General features: G+C 33.8%; 1 protein-coding gene across 1 annotated transcript in view; it reads right to left on the bottom strand.

The window, feature by feature from the left end:
- Positions 1-27,438, bottom strand: part of LOC134274815 (uncharacterized) — a 65,609-nt gene that overhangs the window by 18,463 nt on the left and 19,708 nt on the right. Inside the window, 2 exon segments of the mRNA XM_062757051.1 lie at positions 2,664-2,771; positions 26,613-27,437. Coding sequence (XP_062613035.1) covers positions 2,664-2,771; positions 26,613-27,437 — 933 coding nt within the window.

Below are 27,438 nucleotides of genomic sequence, written 5' to 3'. Positions count from 1 at the left end.
CAGTATTTGCAATGCCAAAATCTATAGTCCCCAAATCAATCATAAAAAGAAAGTTGTATAATGCATTAAAGATTTTTATAATCCTTGAGCACATAAAAAGAAGTAAAATCATTCATTTCTAACCATTTAAAAATAATTTAATGGTACCTTAAAGATACATCATAAATTTTTTTTCCCTCTGCCAAAATAAACAACTTGAGGGCCCATTAAAAACACATTCTTTTCAGTAATTTTAAAAAATTCAAAAATATCTGATCAATAATTAAAACACACCTAGAGAAAAATGCATTTGTCAACTTGTAATTTATAAAGCTTAACTTTGTGAATTCGAAACCTCTTCAAGAAAACCCTTTTTTTATTAAATGAACATTTTAAAAATCCTTGAAGTTCTTATCTAAAGAAGTTCTTCGAGAGTCACGCACATTCTTTATTCGTACCATTTTCGTTATGGCCATATCATGAAAAGTTAATACTGTTTGAAAGCAAACAAAGATTGATTTAAAAATAGGTTATGAATACTTGGTCCGATTTAAAAAAAAAAAAAGAAGAATGATGCACATGTATGCAATAGACATTAAGTAAGAGAGCTTTGGTATACAATGACCAGCATAATAAATATTAAATTTTATAATCTTCTTTAAACACATACTCCTACAGAAGCCCTTAGTACTCCGTAATCATGCACACTTGTACATGTGGTACTCAAGACTGGAGAGTTTCATGTCAAAATCCTCTTATGTCAAGTTTTAAACCTCCTGTCCATGATCAAGCAATAATATACCCTGGTTATTAGCAGTGGGAATTAACAACTCTGACCACAGATTTTAATTTAGAATAAGCAGGTGAAAGTGGAGAATGCAGAATTTAACCAATTTAACTGTGTAAGACAGAAAAGTAGATCAACAAAATGAAGAAGGTTAATGGTTTTAAAAAAATCAGAAGCCCCCCCCCCCCCCAACACCCTTCCACCACCCTTAAATTCTCATATGGTAAGTTGGTTCCATTATTCCTTGAGGACTAGCATTCACTCTATTTGGACTTGACACCCAGAGTGGAAATGTTGGATCAAATGCTCAATCTTAAGTAATCAGAAATGATTGATCATCAAGGAACTATTTGATTTATAGCCATATCTACATATTCTACACTTATTTTGAATATATACAAAAAATGTTGTTCTTTTTCCCCCCAGAAATTTTTGAAAAAAATTACATTTAAGCAATGTGTATATCCTATTCCAATGATTACATGATTTTACATATAAATAAGGATTTGATGTGACCTATTATAAAAAACAAAACTGAACTTACCAACATGAATTTACGACAAATTTTTCCATAAACTGGTATCACTGCGGGGACCAGTCCACCTTGTGGACAGACAACATTAAAGAGATCCAACATCACAAGGCCCCAAATATTTTGAAGGAAAAAAAATTGAACCCAAAGTGGAGAATGAAATTTTTACAATCTAACAGAAATATTTGGTTGTTCCACTATTTATATATAAATGCTCCTGATGTGAACCCTGTTTTGGGCCAAGTGTTTCCCACACCGCACACAATGACCACAAACAATGTTACGTTCATGAGAACAAGTAAGTGTGCAACATACCTTCAGCATACTTGAGAGATCAGAACTATTTAGTGCCTTAATATGATGGATTTTCTCACACTCTCCCTTATATGCAGTCATTCATTACGTAAAGTGTACACTTCCCCCATGCATATCTACCATAATTATATACAGTATATACCTCTTCTATTCATAGCACCCAGGCACAATAAGTTCCTGTTCGCTCCTCATTCTAATTCATTTCAAGAAAAGTCACAAAAAGTCTGAAAATTACTAGCTATATAGTAAGGGATTCAAGTAAAAATTCAAAGAACCAATTGCATGGTTTTACATTTATACATTGATTTATTTAGGTTTATGGGCGCCCTTCTTCATTTATCACGACTATACTTGTTGCTTTTCAGTTTTAGGTTGATCTTCAATCATAAAAAATTTGATTGCAAAAGCCACAGAATATTATACATCAATTTGAAGAAGTTGTAGATTTCCAATGAGAGTGTATCATTTCATTTGTAACCATTCCTGGTATCATCTTGTCTTGTGAAAGCAGCATTAACTCAATCCATACAGAGATTAATATGATTTGCTACGTCATAACATCAAAACTACCGGTAGTACTCCGTTTATCATGATGATTTATTCCTATTAGAGACAAGCTCCACCATTTTACAAATGTCAATTAAATCTCCAAAAGGAATGAATTAATGTTTTAACAAAAATATCTTGGAAAAAAGATGCATTACAATACTCACTTCAAAAGAAGTCATATTGGATTCTTTTAAGCTATATGAATACCACCTAGTTTTCAGGGCCAAGGTGTCAACATTTCTTTAGAATACATGTCAATACATGACATTTTCGAAAATATGGGAACTTTTCATTTTTATGATATTTTTGTGATAAATTGACTGTTCATGTTGTTTCAATCAGTTTTTCAATATATGTACCTGTAATTATTTGAAAAAATATAGGACAAACTGCATTTCATTTTTATGGTAAATTGCTTATACATGTCATTTCAATCAATTTTTCAATATATACCTGTAATTTTTCAGGTGCTAAACACAGGTGATTGTGTAGGAGTCTTACCTCGTGTGAATGACTGAGAGGAGCTTGAAGTCGTGAGGCTCTCCGATGACGTACTGTGTTCGGTTTTAACCATTTATCTCCGTCTTCCGGCGTTCTATCCTTGTCTCTCTGAAATAACAGAAAGAAATCGTCATCATGACCTTCCGTATCAAAATTCATGATATGCGAATTTATTGTAATTCTAATGACATTTAGCCATATATTCTTATGAGCAACTTTGGCAGAAAGTAATTTTCAACTAATTTAAGTACATCGTTTAATGTTTTACATACATACACATTAAATAAGAACACTAATAAATAACCTAAATCAATTCTGCACTACCTCGTTCAAAAATCATTTTCCGCCAAATATCGTACACTTTAAATATAATACAATGTACTTTACAGTAATTTAATTTTCTAGGACTGCAAAAGGTACATTTCAACTGTAAACATGGTTAATTTAGGGTTAATATAGGCTAACTATAACAAAAACTTCTGATTGAAGAGCTAATCTAAGGCTAAATGTTTTGGGAAATTAACTAACAAGTATCAATATTTTTCAGATACTAAAACAAATGTCAATTGCTACATTATGTTGCATGCATCTCTCTTGAATTAATTAAAATTTGAAGATTATATTACTTAACACACAGTTCAAATTTGATTTAAAAAACACTTCAAAAATTAAAATACAAATTCATTTGATTTTAATGAATCGGGCCTACAGATACCAAAACAAATGTCAATCAGTACATTTATGTTGCATGTATCATTTGATTTTAAATTAATAAAAAATTTAAGACCATAACATGCAATGCCAAAGTACAAATCAAATTAAATTTCTGAAAAAACACTTCAAAATTCAGATACAAACCCATTTGAATTTAATAAATAGGGCCATGTCACAAAAGAAATAATGCAATTAAATTCCAGCTCCATAGAACACATACACAAAGGTCACTCTAATGGCAAGACTTACCCTAAAGAAGTCAGTGAAATCTCGATAGGAGAATGTTAAAGCCAGTTTGCGCATATCCTTATTTCGTTTGGGTCGAAAGCTGAGATTATCTGGGGTTAAAGCTCTTAAATACATATTGTTTTTCCCCAGCTCCATGACTTTTGTACTGCGATAGACGTTAACGTTACAATTAATTATGCTATTTCAGCTTTTTAAGTCGAATACACTTTCATTTAGAAATCTATTATTCTATCAATATCTTGTGATCGAATATTGAAGAATCTTTCAATCTTTCATTTTTCAGAGAGATCACACGTGGAAAATCCGAGAGTCAGCAGAATTCATTAATTCCAATTACATCATGCACATATCTAGCACTCAATTAATTGTATATTATGGAATGCCACAACAAAAAAAAACTTCAGATAACTAATAAAATTCCCTTTTTGCCTTTTTCGTTCAATTGTTAAATGGTAATGTTTTAGGAGTCTGCAAGTAAGTATGCCACGATGTACCAAGCATCTTCTTTGTAGATTTATGTGATAGTTGCATGTACCCGGCAATTTTTCTTCCGTCGAACTTATCTTTCCAGAACCACAGCATATAATCTCTTGAAATTCATTACAAAGGAATATATTCCTTCCTTCTTTACCAAAAAGTCATGAATTCATACACAAAGCTTGGAGAGAAGAACTACGATAATCTAATACCAGTAAGCAGTCAAAAACATTCGTCCTGAGGCTCAGCTTTGGACTGCAAAGGAATCTTTCGAGATGGCAGAAAAACAAAGTATATGTGTATCACACTTAGGGAATAATAACACCTTATTTGCAATGACAATTATCTCAACAGAAACGCAAGGTATGGATACGCATTCAATACTCAGATGTCATGGAGCAGCTATTATTTAAAGAAACTGGCTTCTTTCATCTGTTGAGAACAATTGATACTCATGCATAACTTTAATAACAGAGGAAAGTTACACAGCTCCTTTAATTTTTTTTCTCCTCTACTTCTTATCCTCAAAACCTTTCATAATTAAAGGAGCGGAAGCTTAGAAATTTCCCCAAAATCCAATACATCACAACTAACACTGTAATAAATTCGACATTAAAAACTTTCAAAAGATTTCACATTCTTTCTTATCTTGTGGATAAAATTTTATTCTTTTACTCCGGTTAATAATTCAGTTTTTCTTTTCTTAACCGGAACACAGCAACCTCATTTTCTGCATTACGAACAGAGACCCATTTAATGGCCATAGAACTTTTGACACCAAAGAAACAGTGGTTTTCCAGAGGCAGCTCGATGATGAATCCGAGGGACCCTGTAAATCAATAGACGAGTGTGTCAATCCAGTCTTCTTCTTCAGCTGAATCTACATTAATTCACACTTGACACAAAACTTCCATCACCGACACCGACACAAAAACCAAACACACGTACATAAATCTCTTTACAGTCTCTTGTTATCAAAAGTCATCACAAAATAAATTTCAATTCAAATATTTTCACCCCCTTTTTTCGACCATTTTCCCCCTGTACCCTGTTAAAAGATCTTATTAAAATCCACAAATAAACTTGGTTAAAAGGTGGAACCGTAGCCTAAATTAGGTAGCAATGTTTCCTCAGGTAAACAAATTTACACCAATCATTCGGAAAAAAAAGAAATCCTCAATCAGTCTCGCTGTTTAAAGGGACATCTGATTGAGACCTTGTGTATATCTATATTTCTTTATTTCTGATTTCGAGTTATATATCCTTCCGACAAACAGAACACATTCTTTAACACAGATAAATGCCTTCTGTGTGTTCCAAGTGTCCATTTAAAGGGATTCTTCAAAAAAAACTTCCACGTTGGAACTTAGCCATAGGTAAAATATTTTTCGAGACAAGTTCTAAAGAGTCAATATTTTCTGTTTATAATTACCAAGGCAAACTGTTGTTATAGTTTCTTACACCACTCCTTGAAAAAAAATGTTGTGAAAAATTGCCTAATCTTTACAAAATCTTTATTTTGTATATCTTCAGTAAGCATTCATCAAAATATTGGATTGAAAAACTCTCAAGTCTCCATAATATTCTTACAATACTTCAACATGAAAGAGTAGGAAATAACTTTGGTGAAGACGAAACCAATTGCCACTGCACTGCCTCAACAGTAGTATTGATAAACACTTCAAAAAGGGTTATAACCCTGACTTTTCACTCTACTTTTTCCGTCATCAGAAATATAATACCCAACAACTTAACACCCCCCCCCCCCCTTTTCCCAGCTAACTATCAATACCTGTAAATCAATCCAATTTTCTTTCCATTATATACAAAACTTTTCACAATGCTCAGCATTGCTCTGTGAAATTTGATGCAGTAGGCCATTAAAATTCCATATCTGGTCCTTTTAATAATATCTTGCAATTTTCTTGCAGTCTTTTATTCTCCATTAATTTATTCAATTTTTGAAAGAAAATAAGTGAAGATGACACTGCTTTGCAGGTAAACATAAATTTACCAGATAGCTGAATAATCAAAGATAATGCCCCGAACACTTTAGTGTATTGAGATCTTTCTGACCGATTAGAACATCTTTTCTGTGACTCTGAATTGAGTAATGTCAAAGATTTTATCAGATTTTATGCAAACTTGATAGGATCATTATGCATGCTTAATGAATTTCAATGTTAGCATATAATGACATTCAATCTCCCAATCTGTAAATTGAGAAGAAAATTATTCTGATTTTTTATAGATATAATTTTTTTGGTAAATTTTATTGTACGTAATGTTCCAGTACATTATATATTTTTACAAGACTACTACACTTTTTTGAATGCTTCATTAAAGACTGAATATGCAAAACTGGGTATCTGTTGCATCTATATATGTGGAAATCAACTTCTATTACTTACTGCTGCTTAAAAACTTCATACAATTGCTTGTATCTATAATATGACCCAGGAAAAAAAATCTGAGATACTTATGTATTTATATTGTATTTTCTTATAACTTTTCCCAACACCTAAAAAATCAACTAAATAGACTACTACAAAAGAGGTACCCTGTGAAGTGATGAGATAGGTTATCAGCTGTTTTTAACGATTATTATATATAAGGGTAATCATTTGTCCCCAGAGTGAAGGTAAAATACACAGTATTTGTGTATTTTACGACCGGATCTAAAAATAAAGGAAGGTAAAAAGCAGCATGCATAGACAAGAGATGACAGGAGTAATTATAAACTTGAAAAGGAAACAAACTCCATCCACCAAAACACTAGAAACTTCGGGAAACAGCTCAGTACTGTGTGCTGCAGTCGCCACATGATACTAACACAGGAAAACTGGGAAGCACAAAATGTGAACTGGAAACTTCAAATTAGTAATATGTCATTTGGGGAAGGGGAAACTCTGCAAATTAATAAGTACAGCGTATAACCATAGGGCTTGACTGGTGACACCCTATTGTTTCAACTATATGTCCTGATTTTGTACCCCAAAATATTTGTCTGATTTGTTTGAAATCCACAGCTGTTTTAGTGTATTACGTCCAACAATTAATAATTTTAAAAAAAAATTAAAGCCAGAGAAAGTTGCATGAAACATTTCCTCCTCCTTATAAATTACAAATTTGAAATCATCTGAAAGTATTACATCCATAACTGTTCATAAATAAGTTCTGATGACGACCGTCACAGGTCGAAACCGGTCAACAAAATAAATTTACTGCTGCATTCTCACGAAGTGTTGGTGATCTGTTTTATACTTTTATGTTCATAAATAAATTGGTCTTATTGATACCGTACATTTTACAGTTATTAATCAAACAGAATATAATCTTCAGAAAATCAAACAAGGAAACTGTAGCAAATCCTTTGATAAGAGTATCGTATAGGCAGATATGAAATTATTATACCCAAGAAGTGTAACCTGGGTTATAAAACAGGAAGAAATAGTTAGAGTCACCTTGCTCAGGTTTCATGGTCATGACTCATGTTAATGAGGGCATATGTGACCATAAGAAGAACCATATCTCATGGAGACTCTTGTCAAGATTTTACATGATTTAGGGAATATCCAAAAAGATACATCTGGTGTAGAGAAAAAGAATTGATGATTGTCAAAATAGAATAAAATTTACAGAGATATTTCTGAAGTGGTATGACCTTACCTGGGGGTCCACTGATAACACAAATATCCCCGTGTTTCCCCTTTTACTTTAAATATACCCGAGTACAAGCAGAGCATATGGTGCACTGTAGTATTTCATCATGGTGTGACATATTTCACATCATCTGTTGTCCCAATTTTATTTTCTCAAGAGATTCAAAGTCCAAAAATCTATCAAACGACTAAAAATCTTTCTGAATGTCAAATACTGCATTTCTACTCACCCTTAATTCACGACAGGAAGATACAGCTAGGGTGCCACGGGGAAAATTCATGGCAACAAAATCCCGGCCAAAATCCTTCCTAAAAACCTTTTCGCTAATAAAAATCTTACACAACTGGAAGTCCGAGGGGAGAAAAGAACCTGACGAATTAGTTCCAATTAATTCCGGGCCCAACTAATCATTGCTGGCCAATGTCTCTCTCTAATGATAGACAAGTTTCCCCATACATTGATGTTGGTCGTACAAGAAAATAAGCATTGCTGATCAATAGCAATAACACGATATCTATTCTGGCTTAACAGGAAATTAATCTTCCCGACTGTGAAACTAAATGCACTGCAAAGGGGGAAAAATTCATGGTGATAAAATTATATCCCAATATCTGGCAATGGCTATGTGACAGAGTTTGGTATCAAAATTCTCCCGGAACTTGACTTTTCATGTATCCACAATAAATGATCAAGACTTCAGAGGAATGGCTAAAAATCTTGAGGCAGGCCCAGCTACAAGGGTCTGGGAACATGACAGGTATTATGAAGGATCTGGTCCCACCTGTAACTTCACTACAGGTAAAATATCAGCTGATGGGATGGACACAGGTGTAAGGCCAGGTAAACATAATGGTCCGGACCAGGAAGTGACCGCCCTATATCTCTCTCTGATTACTGGCATCAAAAAAAAATTATTACCAAGGTAACATGGATGAATAGGGTATTTCCTGTAGCTATTAATCAAATGTTTATTGCGTTTACAGTGTAGAAATTAATCTTGCCAACAATGAATTTAAAAAATAAATTACAAATTTTATCAGCACAAGATGCCTAATATTTTTTCATGATAGATGGTTATAGGTTGATGGTTCGTTTAGTGAGCAAACATTATCCTGTAATTCGCCACCTTGCATGGAACAAATTGTTATTATAAATTAATTTCTAATTAGTTTACTATAAATTGAAATTAAAGAAACACTGAGATATTTAAGTAGTCCTTTTCAGAGATTGAACATATTTTATTTGCATATTATCACCCCGCCCCTACACATAACCTAACGAAGTTGCCTGACTTTACATGGTTGTGTAACACATGTACACGGTTATTAAATTGTTTAATAAACAGATGCAACATGTCCATAATTTTCCCTACAGTTCAGAGTCAAAAGCCGAAATTCCCATTAGTTATCATATGGTCATTACCAGTCGCAGCAGCAGCCGATCTATTTTTGGTTGACTTACAAAAAGCAGTTTAGTAAAATAATTCTTAAATAATAACATGTATAAAATCATGAATTAAATATTTCAAAAACTTAAACTAAGCATTAATCGTTGTTATTATATTGTTTCAATTTATTATCATTTCTCATCAGATAATTGATAATTTATGGTTAAATAAAAAGAGTTTAAAATAGGTACTCCCCAGCCCGGGAGTGTGTAAGATAAGAAAAGAAATCAGCATGATTTTCCGGATAAAAGTGCATGATGAATAAAAATTGAAAATTTGTTTTGAATATTCTACAGCTACAAATGACATAAGGATATTTTTTTTTTTACATTTTGTACCGTGCCCTACAACATAGCCTACTCTATGTGCACAGAAACATGGGCATCATCATCTGACAAAAATCCACGGTATCTGCATGCACATGGTTCATCTTGAGAGGCATACATCTTTATTTTGATAATAAATTCTTATCATTTATCATTTGACTTGATTGTTGAATCCATATGATGAGCAAATGCACTAAAATTTGTTTGCATTTAATTAAAAAAAAGTTTATTTATTTTGCTTTGAAGACTGCCTAAAATAAAAATGACCACTATTTCAGCTTTGAATATCTTGTGCTTTCCTGGCATGGATGCTTTTGAAATTGGGAGAGTACTTTCTTGCGGCCGATTTGATGCTTTGCATCAACTTTACATGTCATTCTATGCAATACTCTCTAAAATCAATTATACAAAGGGGGATAATTCAATATTAAAATTTGTAGCACACTCTCAATGTAGAGCACTTTGAACAGTTTTCAAGTTTTTGATTTGGGCAGCCGCAGATACAGTTTACATCAAATTAAATTTAGATCCTTCATTGAGTGGATGAATGAAGTTGACTGTTTTTTTGGAAAACACCAGTTTTATCAAAACAGCAGCATTCATTAATTCAAGCTGACAATCAGACACTTAAAACTGATCTACACATACACACCCTGTACATTCATACTGTTTCTGTTGAGATCCATTGAATCCCCCCCCCCCCCCCTTCCTCCACTCCTCCCTGCTGGCCCCCAACCAAAAGCTTACAATTTACAAACTTGAGAAGCATGATAAAGAGAGATTAAAGTCTCTGTCATGTCACCTCTCTTTACTATGGATAACAGGGGCAAAATAAAAAGAATTTGAGCATGTCGAAACATCAAATATTTCTAACTTTCACATGTGAAAACAAAATTTGGAGACACTTATTGATAATATTCAGATTTTCATAAAGTCTCCGTGTGTATTCAAAAACCTTCAACTGCATACCTTTTTGATGAACTTGGAGACATAGTCAAACGCAACAGTGACCGGTACCACTGGCGTAAAAGGTCGGAAAGTTGTGGCATGAATGGTGGCATATGGATCGAAAACTTCACTGACTGGCGTGTAACTTCGCTGCCGTCCATTAAAAGTGGAAAACTTGATTTTAGACTTCCAGCCAATTAATTCAGCCATTACTGACCGAGCGACTTAGTGTTCACATTTAAAACCAATGTTTATTATTAACTTTCCATGAAAGTTCACAAACAGTGCCACTCAAAATATTACGACTTCCATTAACTTTCATATTATCCACTGTCATTTATCATATTTCACAGCGTGATATTAATGACAGAACTTAGCAGAGGATATCAGAAAATGTAAGATAGACATAAAAACACAAATCAAATCAATAAAATCAAACACGCATCTTCAATTTACGAGAACTTTTTGCACCACTTCAGTCTTCATCCATGATTGCAAACCTACAATGTTCATATCATTCTTCTTTCACTACTTCACTCCTCAAAGGAAATGTATGCTCATTTCGGTACATGGTAGTTCACCATTTTTGCCTTTCGGTGAATAGATCATAACTGACATTCACAACATCACTTTCACCCGATGCAAGTATTAAAATCCATCCTACAGGCTAAACATTATCAGGCTTTTTTAAGACTTGATATTGCCTGCTGTGTCACCTATATATAAGCAATATCACACAATTCAGAAACCATAAAAATTACTCGCTCGTATTAATGACTTTCTCTGCAGTGACCCAGGGTTACGACATAGGTGATTCGTAAAATCGTGGGACTTAAAAAATTCTACTATAGCTTTAATCCCTGGCTATACACAGACTTTGCTAAATCCAATTTACAAAGCATTGGCGTACATTATTAGCACACTGATTAGCCTAATTATACTGAATTGGTCACATGGTTCCGATATTAGCGTACACCTCTGATACCCATGTTTGTTTCTTGATTTCATGGCTCTTTGACTTATGCCAAGCAATTCGTTTGCAAATATCAGAATTGGAAAATATTCAAACACACACAGTCTCCACAAACCCAATACAAAGTTTTCATAGCTGAAGTTGGAAGTTGTTTGACAAAATAAAAATCTGAAAAAGGGGTCGTCATTGAAATGTTTGTGTCTGGTGTAATGAAGTGAAGCCAAGTAAACAAACCCCTTGTGAAGGTTCTCCGACAGCCCAACAGACAAAAACCAGTGAAAGATAGTGGCAACAATTAGTATAGCAAACAAATTTTCGGATGGACATTAAACTGTATAAATTCCATTATAGCAAAAGACCACCAAGAAATTAATTAGCTCAAACTTAAATACGACATTTCCAAAATGTATCAAAAATAATCTTTACATAAATTGATATACTAATGGGAAAACACTATATCCGATATATAGGTACTAGCTAACTTGAATGTGGTGACCATGCAATAATGTCCACAAATGAATTGTGCTGTCCAAAAGAGGATTATCTCAAAAGCATCCCCCCAAAAAAACACTCTCACACCCCCCCCCCCCCCACCTTTCATACAACCACCACCCACTTCCATTTCAAAAAAGTTTAAAATCAGATACCCAGTTGAGAACATAATGGGATTGAATGGCTATGAAGACATATTGTATGTCAGCCATAAAGACATACGAGACACTCTTCATTCTTCTTTGTTAAAGAAACTGAAAGAATAGAACCTTGAAGATATCAATTGACTGGGATTTAAAATGGCTTTAAGGGGGGTTGTATAATATATTCAAATTCCCCGGTGTCCATGTTTTGTGTAAAGATACTAAGAGAAATTATCATTTACACCTGTCAAATTTTGATTTGCATTGAACATATCGGCTGTATATATTGGTTCACTTGTATCACAGTGTTAAACCCTACAGTATAGAATTTCTTTTCAGTTGGCTAACATATGAGGAATTTTTTGCGTGCATTTATCCTTCTACATTGTTATGCTATATATTTGATATATACATGAAAATAACAGGGGTACTTTATGTCTGTCTAGAAAGCAAGAAATCAAAAACTTGATATTTGTAATAATATAATCCTATTACCGATACATTTTACCTATACACCGAGGATATTTAAATTACCACGTGTAAAAAAAAAAATCTATAACACAGCCTTATTACTCAATACTTGGCATTATACTTGCATCTTTGCATGTGAGCAATTTCTTAACAAATATTGCGTTAATTATTGAATCATGATTAAAACAATGATAAACAAGTCTAGAAATTAACCTTTTCTTAACCACAATGTTTTAAATGTATAATTTTTTTAAAAGAAACAAATACAATGTATCAAATTGAAATAGATATAAGCTTAAATTTTCGATTTGAGTGAAATTATAAAAAAAAAATCAATAAAAAAAAATATAAAATTGTTTAATATGAATACAGTCAAACTTTGCTCTCCAGGGACTGGGTGGGATTGAAAAAAAAAGTACCCAAGCCTTTCAAATCACTGAAACATACCCATGCTATTCACAAGATCAGTCTATTGTCTACAAGATCCCAAAAACAGCTGTATTTGATAAAAGTTCCAGTAGAGCCAATTTTCTATTACCCTGATTTACTATATATGAAGTTGAAAGTTTATAATAGGTTATCCATAATCAACAGATTTCATTAACCAACTCCAGGGTCAGAGGTCAAAGTCTAGGTCAATTCCAAGTATGTTATTCACCCCCATCCCCCATTAGTTTTACATATGTGTGATTTTCAGAAAGGAGTAAATTATAACAGCTAGGTCATGCATGCATCCATAAAAAACTATTTTTCCTTTGCTTATACCAAGGTCATAACGCCTATTTCACCTTAAGTTTTAATTTGAATAGATTACCAAAGATAAAGAACCATACTCAGCAATTCAAAATTAAATAAATACAGAAGCAAACAAAGATATAAATCATAAAACATCATCCATGTTTAAGTCCATTATTCCTAAAAAAATTTGTCAAGTTCACTAAGAAATGGCTGTTTTGTTGAATTTTGCCATTTGCAGGCTATATGCTATAATTGTTTCTACATATATTACTTACAGTTACAAAATGCTTTTTTTTTGGGGGGGGGGGGAAATCATATAAAAGTTCATGCAACATTTTACTAGGTATATGAGTGGGAGGAGGATTTATGAACCTTAATGAAAAATTCCCAAAATGCAATTAGTCCCAGCTGTTAATTGGCAGGTTGCTGGTTACATAAAAATTGAATATCATTGTCACAGGTGCCCGCCTCTTATATAAAAATTTAATGCATCTTATTAAAAAGGGTAAAATTTTCTTTAATATGAAAATTAAAAAGACTAAATGTACGATGTAAACACTAGTGTACTGATTCAAATCTGACCAATCATCTTTCAGTTTACCAATGGTTTTTCTTTATGATTACACCTGTATGTGACTTTTATTAAGTATACAACAATATTCCCTGCAAAGTATTTGTTGAAAACAATATTGCTGTTTTTGAGGTCAATCCAATAACGATTGAGCCACCTGAGGAGTACAATTTAACAGCAATAAATTATCAACTATTACCAGAAATTACACAAAACAATTCACATTTGACAATCAAGGATGTGACTAACTATAGACAACTATCTGACATTGTTTTATTGTTTCCTGCAAAGCAGAGTGAAACTTATGGATCACTTTGCAAAAAATGCCACTTATTTTTCTTTTCTAAAGATCAACATCAAAGTTCTTCAAAACAGTTTTAATCTTTACTTCATCCAAAAATAAATTTCCAGACCCAAATTAAAGCAGCATGTGAAACTGAAGCTTATAAAGAAAAATATGCATACCTGTTGAGATGAGCTCCTGCGATACCTGCGAATAAATCTCGACATTTCTGTACATCCCCCAAAGCATTCATTCACATTCTTACTCAAAAATATGTTCAGTGAATTCAAATTTGACTAAATGACGTTCTAAAAATTTTTAAAGGTGTTTTGAGGCTGCATGTCCATGAATACATATTCACTACATTAGCAGAAATTACTCCCAGCAATAAAGCTTTGATTGCTTAAAAAACCAAGTGCTTCATATTCCAATTTACAAGGTGTACAGTTTCCACTCACATAGATCTACATGGAATTTAAATTTCCACAATGCATACTGATCAAGGTGTCAATTAAAATGTTTTTTTCCCAATTAGAATTCATCAACTCCACTCAGCACATCAATGGGTCTATGTCTAAGGCAGGTTTTGTCCTTTGTCTCTCTCTCTCTCACTTTTTTTAATGTTTCAGTTTTAAGCGATGTTTTTTAAACAGGCTGGTCAGCTATTGGTCAGATGAACCAGAATTTGAAATAGAGATTAAAAGACCAGCAGCCAGCTTTTCACAATATTTTGGAACTTGGATCTTATCAAGAATAAACAAGGAGCTCCAAACATCAGGTATGTTTAAACTGATTAAGCAGTATCTCCAATTGCATCACCACAAACTGTTTTTACACCATGCCATTTAATCCATGAATTACCCCCTTTGAAAAAAAGAGTCAAATTCAACAGCATCTCCTGCACTTTTCTGAAGACAGCTCTGTCAAAAGTTAAATTAATTCAACAGAAAAATCAATTAAATCCTGATAGTCAACATTACACCTTGTGAGAATCGATATTAAAAAAACACAAATTAGCAACCCCGGCGATCGGCTCAAAAGATTTAACTGATTTTGGTTTAAACCCCATCATTTTTATACTAAAGGAAACCTCAGGGAAATAAGTGAAGTATTGTTAAGGAACATTTGAATTATGCAATGGGAATATACATATTTGATTTAGACCTTTAGATGGTAGTGATAGAGTTTTCAACATAATAGATTTTTTATCTGGTATTTTTTCCTCTTTGTCCTTCCCCAATTTCTAGCATAAACAACTATTTTCTCAACATAGTCATACTTTGAACCTTATTTCAACAATTAAAAATTTTTGAAGAAGATAAAAATTTGATAAACTGCGTTTATTTTAATTTGGTGGAGGAAGGGGATGAGAGTTTGCAAAATACATTAAAACTTAATCATGTTAATTTTAAATTTTTCCTGCACTTTCCTCATCAAATTTTGCCATCATGTAAAAACTGTATGTCATACAGATCATTAAAGTCAGATATTCACTAAACCATGCGATTCTTTTTTTTTTACTGTAATCTTGACCCTACCACCCTGTACCCCTTTACAAAAAATTTTTTTTTTAACTCAATTTTAATTTTTTGGTTCTGTACAAACCTGTTCAACAATTCCCATTCAGTTTTTTTTTCACATTTCCTATGAATGTGATGATGAAGAGAAGGCCAAAAAAATTTCAATTTTAATTACATAAAACATACCAAATACGCAGACGTGACAATACGCTCGGTCTGCAGCGAACCCTGCCTCCTCCTGACCCTTGCCGATCTGGCCCGCTGTAAGATAGCCGCCTTATTGGGATTATACGCCATTATACTATCTCCTAGTGTGGAAATATCATGAATGAAATAAATCTCAGCTTCTACATCCCAAATTCACACGAACATAAACACCACACCTCCACAGTTTGTATACAAATACCATGATTACTGATGTAGATCCTGAAGTATTATACATTCATCTTATAACAATAACGTCAACCGAGACTATTTCTGTTATTTCCTGAATCGAAGGACAATTCATATATACTCCTTAATTGAAGCCCTGCGTATTTATAACTAACTGTAACATAATTATAACTCTGATGTAACATTGGAGACAAAGTAATAAGATGTACTATAATATTTCTCTTTAAAAGTGCAGCTATGATGTGCATGTAAATCAAAGTACAAAGAATTTTCATATGACCAGCTGATTCAGGGGGGATGTGTACAGCCTGGATGTTACATGTACATGATGTAAGAGTCATACTCATATACAGTCATGCCTCTATGTAGGTATAGCTGCCATTATGTAGCCCCCTTCTCCCCCTCCTTTTTTTTTGGGGGGGGGGGGGGTTCTTCAGAAAATATCAGATTGAGCTACAGTTATCATGATTATTGCAGCTTCTAAATGGGAAGTATTATACATTTTTTAGCTTTTTTGGCTTTACAGTTATCAAATAACCACAATTTAAAGAGTACATGGTTCAAACTAATAAAAGACAACTTATAACAATCTCTGAGTTGACACGACTTTAATACATACATGTACTTCTTATGCATTTATCATCCTTCAATACTTGGAAAAAGAAAAAAAAAGTCAATGGATTTACACTTGTTGATTCAGAAGTGCAACTGTATTAAAAAGCTATTACATGTATTTTCATATGATCAGGAGACAGCAAGGTTTCACTGATAAAAGTACTAGTAAAGATCTAAACAATTATAGTATATTGGGTTATTTCTGCCTTGTGTTAAATTTTCACCATTTTTAACTTGCAATTTGCCTAGTCACAGATCTGTTTATCTAATTATATCGTGTTCTTTGAATTTGTCCTTTTTAAAAATTTGCCCACCTGTGAGTTAGATGAATAGTCAAAAATAAAACAGGGACAAAATTTTTCCTGTATACAGTAACAAAAAACATACAATTGTTATTTTATGAAAGCATACATATTTCATCTTAAACTCTAGCCTATATAAAGTTTGTTCACATATGTCATTTGAAATTTATAAAAACTATTTTGTGAAATTTTGCCATTGAACCGTTTATAAGATGGTGAACTTTTTGCCAGAATCTGTAAACAATTTTGGATTAATATTCTATATTTTATGTGTTACAAAGCATTTGTGGGGAATGGTATTAATATTTGATATTTTATTTACAATTTAAACAATTATTATACATTATGTAGACCTAGAGGGGGAGTCAAGGGGGTCCGCAACCCCCCTAGAAAATGCCGATCTGTGTTGTGTTGGTATGATAAATCATAAGTATGAAGCATTAGATGTTACCCCCCCCCCTTCTTCCTTCCATGAAATATGTTTTTCACGTTTGGGCGAGTTTACCTTTATTTTGGTTGCTAGTCAACAAATTTCTGAGTTGAATTTTTTTTTCAGGGTTGGACTCCCCTGGAAAAATATCCTGGATCCGCATCTGAATTATGTTCCCCAAAAGGAGTTTGGGAACATATTGTTTTTACTCTGTTTCTTACTATTATTATTCTTTTTTCTTCTTATTTCTTCTCCGGTACTTTTTTGTCCGCGAGTGTTCTCAGAAACTGTTCACCCAACTGAGCTAAAACCTTTTTAGGGTTAATAGGTGTGTAGTGTAGGTGTGCGGAACGAAGGTCATTTTGCGCGCATACGCATGCACGTGCGTGCGCGTGATATGAGTGAAATGACTGATATACTTAATATAGCTATAACTTTTAAATTTTTTAATGAAATGATTTGAAACTCATTATATTAAGATATATTCACTGTGTGAATAATATGACACTGTCAAATAAGCAGGAACTCACGCGCATGCACGTGCGCTTCCCTCTGATTGGCTGAAACAAAAATCTCAATATCTTTTTTGTTTTTTGACGAAATGCTTTGAAATTTGAAACATAGGCATACTTTAGGATGTTCTACAATATGATTTATAACAATTGTCATGAAAACACGCGCATGCACGTGTGCCGCAATCTGATTGGCTTAAATTTTAATTGGCTATAACTCCCTTGTTTTTCAACCAATCAGGATGGGATTTAGAACATACACAGACATAATGGACTCCCACAAGGATATATGGTCATCATGCACATGCATGCACGTGCGTGTACGTGCGCTTTGCTGTGATTGGCTGTAACATAAATCTCAACATTTTTCTTATTTTTTGACGAAATGCTTTGAAATTTAAAACATTGTCATGCATTAAGATATCCTACAATATGATATATAATATTTTCATGAAATCACGCGCATGCACGTGCGCTGCAATCTGATTGGCTAAAACTTTAAATGGTTATATCTCCCTTGGTTTTCAACCAAACAGGATGGGATTTAGAATATAGATAGACACAATGGACTCCTACAAGAAGGTATGGTCATCATGCACATGCTTGCACGTGCATGCACGTGAAATGAGTAAAATTAAAAATACGCTTGAATGAGTGTATTATTATATACTTTTGGATTAAATTCTATGATATTAAGTATATTCAAATCTACAGATAGTGTAGGCAAGATGATATGGTCATTACGCACATGCATTCACATGAGCTCGCGTGCAATGCTAAAATTTAAATATATTTTGTATTCTTCTTGAAAAAGGTTGTTTAAATCTAAATTGCATAAGGTATGTAATTTAATAGAGCTTACAGGAAATATGGCACCAAAAGGGAGTTGGGGAGCGTTTGGGGAACATCTGTAACGGTCCCCGTTACAATTAGCCCTAGTTAATATATGATTTAAATCTGTCTGCACCTGTTCCTTGCAAGTGATACTCTTGGGTCTTCCTTTCTTGCATTAGATTTTGAGTTTTAACCCTTATAAACAATTATAAAATGAAGTTGTTACAATTAAAATTATAAATTTCCTCTTTCAGAACAATTAATAAACAATTTTTCTAGTATTTGCTTAAAAGTTGGACATAGAGTTTTGGATCACTCTTGAAAATTTGACTTATTGATGCGCTAAATTGGAAATTGTTCTAAAAAAATCAGACAGCTAGTTTATAAATGAACATGTACAAACTCTCAACTGAGACAAAAAACACTTCCCTTGTGTGTCATGGTACAAAGATGCATTATGCCAAAAAACCATTATAAAAATAGGAATGAAGGAAATTCTGTTCACTTCAGTATTTCATCCCTTTAAAATGAAGTTCAATGCCCAGATCCTAAGGTTTCCATTTAAAAGATATGTTTCTGTCTTTGTCTGTTTGCAAGAAGCAAACAGTTTCATCAAGCTTTGTTCATATGTCAAATTATATTGGAAAATAGCAGACCCATTGATTAAAGATTTGGACACATTTGCTCAATGTTTGGAAATAACGATGTAGAATTTTTTGCTCACTTTTGGTTGCTGATCTGGGGATTTGGCAAGAAAAAAATGTCAGTTTAGAGAAAATATAACAATATTTTCATGATATTAGACTCATGAGTTTATCTTTTTAAACCTACTAAATGAATACAATTACCCATTGCTTGCCAATATTAAGTGCCATAATTTTTAAAAGAAGTTCAGGTAACTGAAAACTTCACTTAAACAACTTGAAAAAATGATACCTTTTTAACTTGAATAGGTGTATCACCCTTAGAAGTAATCATTATAACTTCAAATTAATGTAATAAGAACAATTCTGTTGAAACTACCTAAACAAATCATCTTAAATGTTCCAATCAATCATTTTCTTTTAAGTCCTTCCTCCAGAAAAAAATATTATTATTCTACAGATGTGTTTCAATATTCAATAAAGGGGGCAAAATTCAAATTAGCTTTTAAAATGTCAATCTTTCTCCATTTTTGCATTTAAAAAGAGAATAAAGGGAACATGTATATATACAACATGTACAAAGGAAGTTTTTTGTGATAAAACATACATGCCAGAAATCATGCACTCAGATTTCACCAACAAAATTTCCACGACTTACATTATCCCTTAGAATGGAAAGCAGCAATACATCTACGGACTGTCGGTCCATTCTTCCATCGGAGAAGTTCCCACTGACGCGATACCGAGTCATCACCTACTCACGTAATTTCTACCAATAAAGTCCTCGAGATACACTTGTGATGGTGACCGGTCTCTTATACTGCTATAGATGAGGCCCCCCTACCATAGATTGTCATACAGGAAAACCTTCTTCCTCTAAACAAGTAGTACAAACAGTATTCTCTGTGTATTCGACCCTATGCTGTCCTTAAAAATCACACACTCTATATGTTATATATGTTAAATTGTTTGTGTACTATAATCCAAGTATACATACAGCATACATAAACAAGGAAAACTTAAACTGTACATACGAAATTACTCCAATTATCAATCATGTTTTAGTTTATATCCATCAATTACTCCTCAAAATTATTTCCGCATATCTTGAATATCTTCAAGATGGATATTTAATCATGTATCTGAGTTTCAAAAATTGATGATTTACAGAACCATGAATACTAGAACATAAAGTATGTACAATACATGTCCCTGTTTCACTAGTACATATATTTCACAGAGATATATTTTTTTTTCCTGTATCGAATGAAAAGTTGAGAGAATTTCAGCAAAAATATAGCAACTGTACCATCTTTACTGTTTATTGTAATATACGGAAGAGTAGAAAATTGTACAATATCTGTTAATCTCAAAGCTCTGACAAATGGAAGGAAAATAGACTGTATTCACACTAAGGCAGCCACATGGAAGACAAAGAAAGATAACTCTATATGTAAACCAAAGTCTCTATTGATTGAGCCTCTCCAAATTGACACATTCTTTCAATCCTATGAAAATATTACACAGATTACTTTGGAAGAAACAGAACACTTTTTAAAAAAAATTTCCAGTCACTGTCAATTATTTTGCCTGATTGCAAATGGAACTAGTGCTAATTGTAACGGGGACCGTTACAGATGTTCCCCAAACGCTCCCCAACTCCCTTTTGTTGCCATATTCCCTGTAAGCTTCATTTAATAACACAAACTCTATGCATTTGAGATTTTAACAATGTTTACCCAGAAATTTACCATGCTCATTCAAATTTTAGCATTGCATGTGAATGCATCTACGTAATGACCATATCATCTTGTCTACACAATCTACATATTTCAATATACTAAATATTAAAGTATTTAATCCAAAAGTATTAAAAAATTCGCTCATTCAAGTGTATTTTTGATTTTACCCATTTCACGTGCACGCACGTGCATACATGAGCATGGTGATCATACCTTCTTGCATAAGTTCATTATATATATCTATGTTCTAAATCCCATCCCGTTTGGTTGAAAACCAAGGGAGTTAAAACTGTTTAAAGCTTCAGCCAATCAGATTGCAGCGCACGTACACGCACATGTATGCATGTGCATGTTGACCATACCTTCTTGAAGATGTCCATTATATATATCTATGTTCCAAATCCCATCCTGTTTTGTTGAAAACCAAGGAAGTTATTACTGTTTAAATTTTTAGCCAATCAGATTGCAGCTCACGTACACGCACGTGTATGCATGTGCATGGTGACCATACCTTTTTGTAGAAGTCCATTTTATATATCTATGTTCCAAATCCCATCCTGTTTGGTTGAAAACCAAGGGAGTTATAGCTTTTTAAAGTTTCAGCCAATCAGATTGCAGCGCACGTGCATGCAGGTGTTTTCATGATAATTTCTATATATCATGTTGTAGGATATCATAACGCATGGCTATGTTCAAAATTTCAAAGGATTTCCTCAAAAAACAAGAAAGATATTGAGACTTTAGTTTCAGCCAATCAGAGCAAAGCCCAAGTGCATGCGCGTGAGATCTTGCTATTTTGACCATGTCATATTGTCTATGCTTTTAATACACCCTTACATTATGAGTTTCAAAGCATTTCATCAAAAATTAAAAACGTTACGCCTATATCAATTAAATCGGTCATTTTACATGTTCCACGTGTGCGCTCTTGCAAGCACGTGCGCGCAAAATGACCTTTGTTCGGCAAATCTACATAACATGTCTATTGACCCTAAAAACATTTTACCTTAGTCGGATGTGTAGTTTACAAGATCACTCAAGGACAAAATTTTCCCAGGAATAATAATAATAATAATAATAACTAGTGCTAATTGTAACGGGGACCGTTACAGATGTTCCCCAAACGCTCCCCAAATCCCTTTTTGTGCTAATTCCTGTAAGACGCATTGTACGTGCACGCACGTGCATGTACATGTAAGATGATCACGGCATGTTGTCTAGACAATTAACATATCAATAGATCGCGAGAATAGATAAAAAAAAAATCTTTACAATATACATTTTAATGTATTTTGGCCATTTTGCATATGCACCTGCATGAATGAATGTTCGTGCATTCAATTTTGATAGTACCATTATGTAGGAATTCATTATACCTATTCATATTCTAAATTTTATCCCGTTTCGATGAAAACTAAGAAAGTTATAGACAATTAAATTTTCAGCCAATCAGATTGCAGCAATCGTGCATGCGCATACTTTTCATGATAATTCTTATATACCATGCTGTAGATCTTCATAAAGTATAACAATGTTCAAAATTTCAAAGGATTTTGTCGAAAAACAAGAAAGATATTGAGACTTTAGTTTCAGCCAATCAGAGCGAGGTGCACGTGCATGCGCATGAGATCTTGCATGAGATCTAGCTATTTTGACCATGTCTACTAGTCTATGCTTCTAATATATCCTTATATTATAAGTTTCAAAACACTCCATCAAAAATTTAAATAGTTACGTCTGTATCAATTATATTGGACATTTTTGGCCTTGCACGTGCGCGCTCTTGCAAGCACACGTGCATGCACATGCTTTCATGATAATTCTTTTATATCAGGCTGTAGATCTCCCTAATGTATGACTATATTCAAAATTTCAAAAGATTTTGTCAAAAAACAAGAAAGATATTGAGAATTTAGTTTCAACCAATCAGAGCGAAGCGCACGTGCATGCGCGTGAGATCTCGCTATTTTGACCATGTCATCACGTCTATACTACTAATATATACTTATATTATTAGTTTCAAAGCCTTTAATCAAAAAATGGAAAAGTTATGGCTATATCAATTATATTGGTCATTTCACGTGTTGCACGTGCGCGCTCTTGCAAGCACGTGCGCGCAAAATGACCTTCGTTCCGCAAATCTACATAACATGCCTACTGACCCTAAAAAGGTTTCACCTTAGTCGGATGTGTAGTTTACGAGATCATTCGCGGAAAAGATTTTCCCAGGAAGAAGAAAAATAATAATAATAATAATAACTAGTGCTAATTGTAACGGGAACCGTATGTTCCCCAAACGCTCCCCAACTCCTTTTTGGTGCCATATATTCCCTGTAAGCTTCATTAAATAAGACAAAGTCTGTGCATTTTTGACTTTAACAACGTTTTCTCAGAAGGATAAAATTATATTAAAATTTTAGCATTGCACCCGTGCGCATGTGAATGCATGTGCGTTATGATCATATCATCTTGTCTACACTATCTACATATTTTACTATACAATATATTAAAGCATTCAGTCCAAAAGTAAGAAAAATCACTCTTTCAAGGGTATTTTTCATTTCACTCATTCCAAATGCACGCACGTGCGTGCACGTGCATGATGACCATACCTTCTTGTAGAAGTCTTTTATATCTATCTATATTCTAAATCCCATCCAGTTTGGTTGATAAACAAGGGAGTTATAGCCATTTCAAGTTTAAGCCAATCAGATTGCAGCACACGTGCATGCGCGTGATTTCATGATTTTTTTTCTATATCATACTGTAGGATATCCTAATGCATGGCTATGTTTTAAATTTCAAAGCATTTCGTCAAAAAACAAAGGAGATATAGCCATTTAAAGTTTCAGCCAATCAGATTGCAACACGCGGGCATGCGCATGCTTTCATGAAAATTCTTATATATCATGCTGTAGATCTTTATAATGTTGGTCTATGTTCAAAATTTCAAAGGATTATGACAAGAAACAAGAAAGATATTGAGACTTTAGTTTCAGCCAATCAGAGCGAAGCGCACGTGCATGCGCGTGAGATCTTACTTTTTTGACCATGTCATTTTGTCTATGCTTCTAATATATACTTATAATATGAGTTTCAAAGCATTTCATCAATAATTCAAATAGTTACGTCTGTATCAATTATATTGGACATTTATCGTGTTGCACGTGCGAGCTCTTGCAAGCACATGTGCATGCACATGCTTCCATGATAAATCTTATATTACAGGCTGTAGATCTCCCTAATGTATGACTATGTTCAAAATTTCAAATGATTTTATCAAAAAACAAAAAAGATATTGAGACTTTAGTTTCAGCCAATCAGAGCGAAGCGCACGTGCATGCGCGTGCGATCTTGCTATTTTGACCATGTCATCTTGTGCATACTAGTAATATATCCTTGCATTATAAGTTTCAAAACATTTCGTCACAAAATAGAAAAGTTGCGGTTATATCCATTATATATTGGTTATTTTAAGTTTTGCACGTGCGCGCTCTTGCAAGCACGTGCGCGCAAAATGACCTTGATTCAAATCTACATAACATGCCTACTTACCCTAAAAAGGTTTCACCTAAGTCGGATGTGTAGTTTACAAGATCACTCGCGGACAAAATTTTCCCAGGAAGAAAAATAATAAGAATAATAATAATAAGAAACAGAGTAAAAACAATATGTTCCCCAACTTCGTTTGGGGAACATAATAATAAGAAACAGAGTAAAAACAATATGTTCCCCAACTTCGTTTGGGGAACATAACTATAGAAACAATGAAGAACAAAATATTGCAATTTTACACAACATCAATGCAATGCATGGAAATATTGGCAGAGGTGTCAGAAAACAATTTTTTTAACTCTAGCCTCTTATTTTAGAAAATTTCTTTGTGATGCCCATTACCTAAAGAATAGCAGCTTTTGTTTCAGAAGCATAAGGCAGTAGTCCCTTCAGTAACATAGTCCAAAATATATGTAATTTTCCTGGCTTTTTCACACTTTCGATGTTTAAATTAAGTGCCTGGAAAATGTTGGAAATGGTTCCAAGAAAACTGGAAATTTGCCACCTCCAACTGGAAGGGGAATTCTCATGTCAGATTTTGATACGCTTGCGAAACCGTATCAAATGTCAAATTGACAACTTATCAATACTACATTGTACTTATAGTGCTCACCAACATTGTTTTTATGGCTCGTTTACAAAATATACAATCTGATGAAAACATTTTTTCTGGCTTTCAAGTTTTGTTTTCAATTAGTGCATTTTAAAATTCTGCTAGTCCTGTAACGAAATGCGGAGTGATATTTTCTTTTCATCAATATTGGTGAGCACTAGATGCATTGTGCTGTTGATAAATTGAGTTTGCCATTAAAATTCGGTTTGAAAGTGACAAAATATCAACTCCAAGTGGAGACGGCAAAATTGCAGTTTCACTATGGTGCCAGTTCTGTTTTCCTGGTACATAAAAGTGCATACATGATTTACCTTGTATGTACACTGTGTATATTTACCAGTGATTTTTCTACACTCAATTTAGGTCCAAATATCGGCCCTTTCCCCTCTCAAAAATTACAGATTTTTTCCCAATTTTCAACTGCTTTTTCCCCAAAATCAAAACGTATGTTTTGGTTATTTTGAATTTTTTTACGTACGACTTATCTAAAATGGAACGCTATTGTTTTTTGTCATTTGGACGCTTAAAATAATGACGAAAAACAGCAGTTTATTTATGTGTTTGCAAGACTTTGAAAAAAAACATCGATCATATGGAAGGAGCTTGTGGATGTCAAACTTGTGTGTCAATACATGTTAGAAATTTAAATATGCATGTGAATTGGTTAAATATAGCTTTATTTGTAAATTGCAAGTACTAGTAGTTCTACAACAAGCTTCCTTGATTTCACGAAAATTAAACTGTTTCTTCATCCTGCAGATACTAGCATTGCAGAGAAACACAGCAATACATGCTTGTAAATCGTGTCAAGATTATTCCATCTCCAATGCGAGCAATAACGAGAAATCGGGAATGATTTTTTTCTCAATTAAGTCTACCAATACGGCGAAAAATAGAATATAGGACAATCAAACAACGAAAATGAAAGAAAATTAAAAATGAGGAACTGCAGTGTCCATTTTGTTGAAAAATTTTGTAGCAAATAAATTTAATAAATGATACATGTATTACAATTACTAATATACTTTATTTTACTTGTCAATATGAAGGTTAATTACAATCTTATTGTTTTTTTCCCAATTTGACACAAATGTCGATAATTTTTCCCAATTGAAAAGGCCCAGGCCCCTTTTAAAAATTGTAGAAAAATCACTGTTTACACAAATGTATCCTACCTTCATACATGTTTAAAAATTCTCTTGCACCGCTTCTCAGGAGATGTATATTCAACTCATGTCTCTGTAGACAAACTTTTCTCTGGCCTGAAATGTAAAACCATTAAAATTCTGCTCACCTTGATAGCAAGAGAGTAACCCTCGGAGTAGCGTCTGGTCACATCAGCAGGAGACGAAATTCTGAGAGCGTGGTCCTGCTCAAACCGTTCAATCAGGCCCCCCATTCCACTACTGTTGTGCGGAAAATCGAAATCTTCCGCATCTGAATCGTTCTGCTGATGAACAGTGGGTGGAGCGGAAGGAGAACGCAGCTGGTGGAAGGGTGGAAGATGTGCTCGAGGACTCAACTTCTTGTTGGCCTCCATTTCCACTTTCTCCACTTTGCTGTTGTTGAGAGGGGTTGTGAAGCTATCTTCTGCAGTTCTGGGAGGAACAGATAAAGGTCGCTGCAAGTCATTGTGGGAAAAAGAGCGAAACATGTCACTATTTTTGGAGGAGTTTGATTCGTGATCACTGTCATTGGGTTGGTAAGGTTTATTCCCCTTGTGGGAGGCCCTTAATCTTGATGTATTGAGTGGGTCTGGCATGGCTCTTATATTGAACTTGTCTTTCTGTCTGTTTAATGTTGAGCAATCATCACTACTGTTAGACCTATTCAGTCTTCTGAACACACTAGAGGGGGCTGGCATCAGCTGGGAGTCTCGTAATGGTGTTGGCAAGGTTTGTATTCCAGGTGAACAATGCTGGACAGGACCGTCCACCAGAGGGAAGCTAGGATTCTGCCAGACATCTTGGGGAGGATTAGGGGCTGGGTTTCCTGGTTGCTGGGCCCCTGCTTCTGCTCCATGCAGACGACCAGGATCATGTCTGCCCAGACCAAGTCCGCTGTCACTGTTGCTGCTATTACTGATGCTTCTTCTAGGTTCTCTGGAAGGATCAGCGAAA

This window comes from Saccostrea cucullata, unplaced genomic scaffold (genome assembly GCF_032062105.1).
Source record: "Saccostrea cucullata isolate Sc308-1 unplaced genomic scaffold, CSIRO_AGI_Scuc_v1 ctg413, whole genome shotgun sequence".
Lineage (NCBI taxonomy): Eukaryota > Metazoa > Mollusca > Bivalvia > Ostreida > Ostreidae > Saccostrea > Saccostrea cuccullata.
Note: the sequence above shows the minus strand (reverse complement) of the source record. Positions and strands in the feature narration are given on the sequence as shown.